This window comes from Falco peregrinus, chromosome 2, assembly GCF_023634155.1.
Source record: "Falco peregrinus isolate bFalPer1 chromosome 2, bFalPer1.pri, whole genome shotgun sequence".
NCBI lineage: Eukaryota > Metazoa > Chordata > Aves > Falconiformes > Falconidae > Falco > Falco peregrinus.
In genome coordinates, this window is record NC_073722.1 from 114034405 (window position 1) to 114039938 (window position 5534).

The 5534-nt window shown below is 51.7% G+C and overlaps 1 protein-coding gene and 1 non-coding gene across 2 annotated transcripts; both read left to right on the forward strand.

The window, feature by feature from the left end:
- Nucleotides 1-785: 785 nt before the first annotated feature.
- LOC114010971 (alpha-protein kinase 3-like) lies at nt 786-4853 on the forward strand. Its single transcript, XM_055795112.1, has 4 exons — nt 786-933; nt 1146-1307; nt 1741-1843; nt 4707-4853. Exons 1-4 carry the CDS (start codon nt 786-788, stop codon nt 4786-4788), a joined length of 495 nt encoding a protein of 164 aa, XP_055651087.1. The 3' UTR covers nt 4789-4853.
- LOC114010978 (small Cajal body-specific RNA 16) lies at nt 1918-2097 on the forward strand. The gene has a single exon (XR_003552680.2). It is a non-coding gene; the product is annotated as a small Cajal body-specific RNA 16 (non-coding RNA).
- Nucleotides 4854-5534: the final 681 nt, after the last annotated feature.

A 5534-nucleotide genomic window follows, 5' to 3' on the forward strand; every position in this document is an offset into this window, starting at 1 on the left:
CTGGAAAGCCATTCCTTGGTATTTGTAAAACACTCCGTCTGTATATTTACAAAAGCCAGAAGAAACATCACAAGAAAATGAACAGTTTAGTATTCTGAGCAGGCTCTGAGCAGCATGCAGACCTCATGGCTTGGGCTGCACACTGACTAATGAGAAACCAGAGTATTGAATTACCTGCTCAGCATGCGGGGTGATGGGGGCTGATCTGCCCTCGCACAGTGTGGGGCTGAGCTCGTGGGACAACAAGTTGTCACCGTGTCATTCAAGCCCCTTGTTTGAATGTGCCTGCACCAAGAGGCCACACGATGGTTTCATGGGCAACCTGAAAGCCAGCGTTTGCTAGCGGTGGTTGGCTTGGCTTTACCAGCTGCTCTTCCTGCCCAGGTTTTGCATGTATGATTTAGATCTGTATGCATATTTTATAAAAGGTCTGCTAAAATGCGTTATTGCAGAAATAAAACAATGTGCTTATTCATTTTTAATCAGGGAGAAAGCTACTGCATGTGCGTTGTGGTGTTTTTCTTCTGTTGGGCTATTCACACTGAAATGTCTTGGAGGGAAATTTGTGATTAAATTACATGAGTAAGATACCTTTATTCACGCTGAAAAGCCTCTCACGCTTCACCAGGAGCGGAGCTGTCAGAGCCACTGGAAGAGACGCACAATTCAACGTAAACAGGCAGCCTCAAAAACCATCAACCGGGAATTCGATCTAAATACTGATTTACTCCGTATTAATGCCAGTGCGCTGCCAACACCGGCCCAGAGCCGCCTCCGGCCCCGCCATGTGCTGCGGTTGTGCCCCTCTGGGGAACCAAAACCCGCAGCCACCGGGCCGGCCCCCGAGCGGGCCGGGGTCACAGCTGCCTCCCCCGAGCCCCTCCGCCGAGTTCCCGGCTCTCGCCCCGCCAGTTTCGGGGGAAGGGCCGGACTGTGGGGCCCGGCCCTGCTGCGGCCCCGGGGCCAGGCACGGCTGCGGGGGAGGGCACGGCGCCTTACCGCCAGAGGCAGCGTGCAAGGCCCAGCGCCCCGGGATGGCTCTGCCCTGCGTCCCGGACACTCGCCACCCGGCTGCCCGCCCCCGAGCCTGGCCCGGGGCCCGCCGGTTGCCATAACGACGACCGGGGCCAGGCTGGCCCTTTAAGGCGGTGCTTGGAGGACTGCGGGAGGCCGGAAGTGCTCTGCGAGGCGTTCTGGCCCGCGCGTCACCTCGGTGGTTTCTGTGGCCGTTGCGCTTCCGGCTGCGCCGGGCCTCGTGGTCGGGCCGGGCCGGGGGAGCTGGGGCGCAGCGGGGGCTGAGGGACAGGGTATAGGGCTGGGCGTGTATTGTGGGGTGTAGTGGGGCCGGGGGACGATGCGGGGCAGTGGGGGCTGGGGAGGGGGGTACGGGGGGCTGTGGGGGGGCCAAAGGGGGTTTGGGATCCAGTGTGGGGGTTCGTGAGGGCCTGAGGGGCGGGCTGTAGTGTTGCGGTGGGGGCTGGGGGCAGGGAGGGGGGGCGGTAGGAGAGCTGGGGCGCTGTGCGGGGCACAGACCCGCCGGGCGGTTCCTCCATGCGGGAGGGGTTGGAGCCCGCACCGGGGGGCAGTCCCATGGAGCGGGGGAGCGGGGGAAGAGCCGAGCTGGGTCCAAGGGCTGGAAGGGCCGGGGGGGGTGCGTGGCTGGGGCAGGGGGGGCTCAGGGTGCGAAAAGCACAGGGGCCAGGACTATGGTTTTTCCTTAATGTTTTCGAATATCCGCAGGTTTGTGTCCCGTGGAGGGTTTCCGGGGAGGGCTCTGCCCCAGCGGAGCCGCAGCCCCGACGGTGACACTGGTGGTTATGGCGGCACTAGCTCCGTTGGTGAGGTGAGAACCGGGTGAGCCCAGTGCCACACTCCTGGGTGGGGGGCACCAGGGGGCTGCCGGCGCTGCAGCCAGCGCAGGGCTGGGGAAGGGCTGCTGGGTGGTGGGGCCAGCGGGCCCAGCCTTGTACCAGTCAGCCTCACCCGTGCCCGAGATCAGCTCCCAGGTGGGCTCCATGCTGGGGCTTATCTTGTGCAGTAACAGGTGTGAGCATTCATGCAGCATTTTGATGGTCATGTATGATACTGCATACAACACCTTCCCCCCCGCCCCAAGCCAAGGAAAAACAGCTGTTAGGTTAGTTTTCTTAATGTATACTGAATCATCTTTTGAAAACTTTCTAGAAAACTTAAACTGATACTGCCCTTCCTTTCCAGACAAGTTTCACAGGTATGGAAAACAGAACTTAATGATACATTGCTCATACGTTTTTTCACCTGACTTCCCTAGATATTTTTTGAATTCTAAAACTTTCTTACCCACATTTTAAGGAATACTGATAAGGTGGTTTCTTTACTTGAGCAAATCATAAGGCTTTGTTGGAAGTTGTGTACTTTTTTCTCTCCTTATATCTGTGATTGCTTTGCTGTTTGTTTTTTCTCCTACAGCTGTGGAGTGCAGCTGGGGTCACAGCTGAGGTGGGCACATGCTCTCACAAGTGTGGGAAGGGCCTGTGCTGTGAACCTGATACCAAAGTGATCCTGGCTTCTGACAACTCTTTGAAGAAAAAAAAAAAAAAGGTGTTTTTTCCACTTGTGTGGGTTGGGTGATCTGGCTCACAGCAAGGTCACCCCACATGGTTGCTCTTGTACAGCTGAGGAGCTGCCATATGATTAGGAGGAAGAAGGTGCTCCTTAAACCAGCTTTACCATCAGACTGTTTTGTGTGTGACTGCAAGTGATCTGGCAGTGATCAGTCAGCTCTCTCAGGGAAGTTTTGCCTGTGAATGAATTAATACTTCATTGTAGCTAAAATGGGAGACCCTCCCTGCCCCCAGTCCCAGCAGAATGCTTCCTTTGCTTACCGTGACCTGGCATTGGGATTTGCCAGGCTTATCTGTGAGCAGATTTAACTCAATAAAGCAGCAAAAACAAGCTAAGAGGAGGAAAATAAGCAACCCTCTAGCACGTGAATGAAGTTATGGGAAAGCTAACAGTATCATAGGTTGAGAGGGAGAGGACTCTGTAGTTTGGGGGAGGGAAATTTTTTTTTTTCTGCCTCCCCCCCCCCCCCCCCCCCCCCTTTCCTCCTCACTGCAGTGGCTTTGTTTTGCATGGGAGCTGTGCTGTAGAACTCACAGTATGCATGGTGGCCATGAAGAAGCTGCCAAATGCTGTATTTCTAACCAAATCTTTAAAATGGGATACTGCACACCGGCAGCACGTGAGCTAGAAGAGTGTGATCTATGTGTCTGTCTTGGGAGCTCTAATATGCTCTTGCTCTGTCTGTTTCCATGCTGTTTTAACCAAATCTGTGAACTGCCCCTGATGATTTTAGTGGGGTGTTAATCTGGGAGCCTGATGGTTTAACAAGCTCAGTGTTAATTCTTTGTGTCACACGTACTTGTTCATCATCTGATTCTGCCAGGGTAACCACAACAGTATGAAGTGTATTTTTGAAGAAACACTGTTTATACTGTGCCCCTCAGCAGAAATGAGGTAGCATCTCTAGCTTGGGGCCTTCTGGTGCCAGACACAAATGCTGCATTCCTGTGACACAACACTGACCTGTATGAGCTCGCTTTGCTGGCTCAGACCAGTCTAGGAGGTTAATGCTGTGCCACATGATGCAGTATAAGCTCTGGGCTGTGTGTTGTGGCCATTTCAGCAGAAATGCAGTCATGTTCCCATGCCTGGAATGATCAGGCATGTGTGCTTGGATTAATCTGGCAGCCTTATTTTACTGTGACACTGCAGGCTTGAGAGCACCTTCCCACCAGCTGGGAAGGAATTGGAGACAAAAGTGGTAATTGGTGTGCTATTGGAAGTTTTCATGGTAGAAATGCTGTCAGGAAGGATTTTGAGGAGAGTTGGGGTTGGGATGCTGCTTCTCTTAGGTGTTTCAGTTGATGTTGATCCAGAGAAGACTGATCTGTGTAGGACAGTGGTCTCTAGCTTTAGCTGGATTTCTGTCTTAACACCCTCACTGGGCAATACCTCCTGCACCCAGAAAAGCTGCACTCTGTTCGCAGGATGCAAAGTCACACTCTTGGAGTTTGCAACCAGTTCTGCCTTTCTGCTTTGTCTCCTGATGTTGAAGTGATGTGGGCAGAGGTCTGACAGTCTCAGGCTGCAGTTAGAAGACATTTTGCTTGTGTACTACTGCAAACTGACATCCTTTGTCTGGTTTATTATTTCAACAAGCATTTCCCTTTCACTAATGTCAGTCTTCCCTGGGTCACAAATTGGTATTTTCATCCACATGGGCTGTCAGAACAGAGTGTTTGGAGCCCTAGACAGGGTGATTGCAAATGTCCTGATCTTAGTTGCACCTGGAAAATGAGCTGTATTTATCCCTTAAACAGAAAGCTTGAAAATTTGTAAGTGTTGCTGTACTTCAGACTTGTCAGGTCTCTAATAAAAGGAGGGAAAAGTTGGATATAAGTCAGAGAAGAATCTTCATTTTAAAAACAAAGTCATTTGACCAAGTATTGTCCTGTCAACTTAACTTTTGAACAATAAAGCATTTTCTCATTTCAGTTAACCTGTAACATAACTGTTTGCAGGAGGGCCCTGCATCATGAGCTGTGTGACAGCCTTGTGGTGTCTGATAACCTGATGCACATGCTGAGCAGCTACAGTGCCAGGGCCCAGTTTTCCCTGCAGCTTGCTCACTGTGGCTGAATGTCCTGGTTGTTTCTTTTCAGGTGCCTGGACCAGAAGATCGTTCTGCAGGATGGTGAGAGTGCTGCCCTTGCAGTTTGGTTAATACCTGTGCGGTCTTTTTAGGTTCTAGATAGTAGTTTTGCTGAACTAGATGGTAAACATAAATAAAATCTGGTTCTCAGACTTGACTTTCTTCCTTTCTTCATATTTAATACTTGATACTGTGCATGAACAAAGTAGAAAGGCTTTTAACATGCTGCCAGTGTGCATACAGTAAAGTAGGCGTATAAAGCTACTTCTACGCTGACACTTGTGCCCGGGGCAGTCACATGCTGGTGATGTGTAGTGCTGTCTAGATGTACTTTGGGGATCTGTAGGGGTAATACAATCTTGAATCAAACTCAGTGCTGAAGGATTTGAGAGCATCTCCTCAGTGTGCCAGTCTCCAATCCCCACTAGAGGGTGTGGAGCTCCACGGAATGGTTTGCTTTCACTGAAACTGGAAAACCAGGAGACTCTTCCTTTAATCGGATGCGCAGGCAGTGAGGCCACAGCGGGATTACATTCCTGTTGAAGATCCCAGCTCTGCGCTTTGGCAGCAGCCCAGGTTGTATAACCATCAGCCGGGCTTGCCGTGCACTCCATGTGATGGTGCTCAGCCCTGGCCAGTGTGCAGCTGGGAATAACTCATAAGCAATGTGCGTGTGTGTCTGGGGAGGCAGCTCTGCTATAGGTTTGATGCAGTTAGTGCCCACCGCCAGCACGGGTAGCTGGAAGAGGTTGCTTGGAGGGTTAATTTGCACATGCCAAGTTCCCTTTCCTTCCTCCTGGGTAGTAAAATGTGCCCTGGCTAAGTAAATAGTAACTTT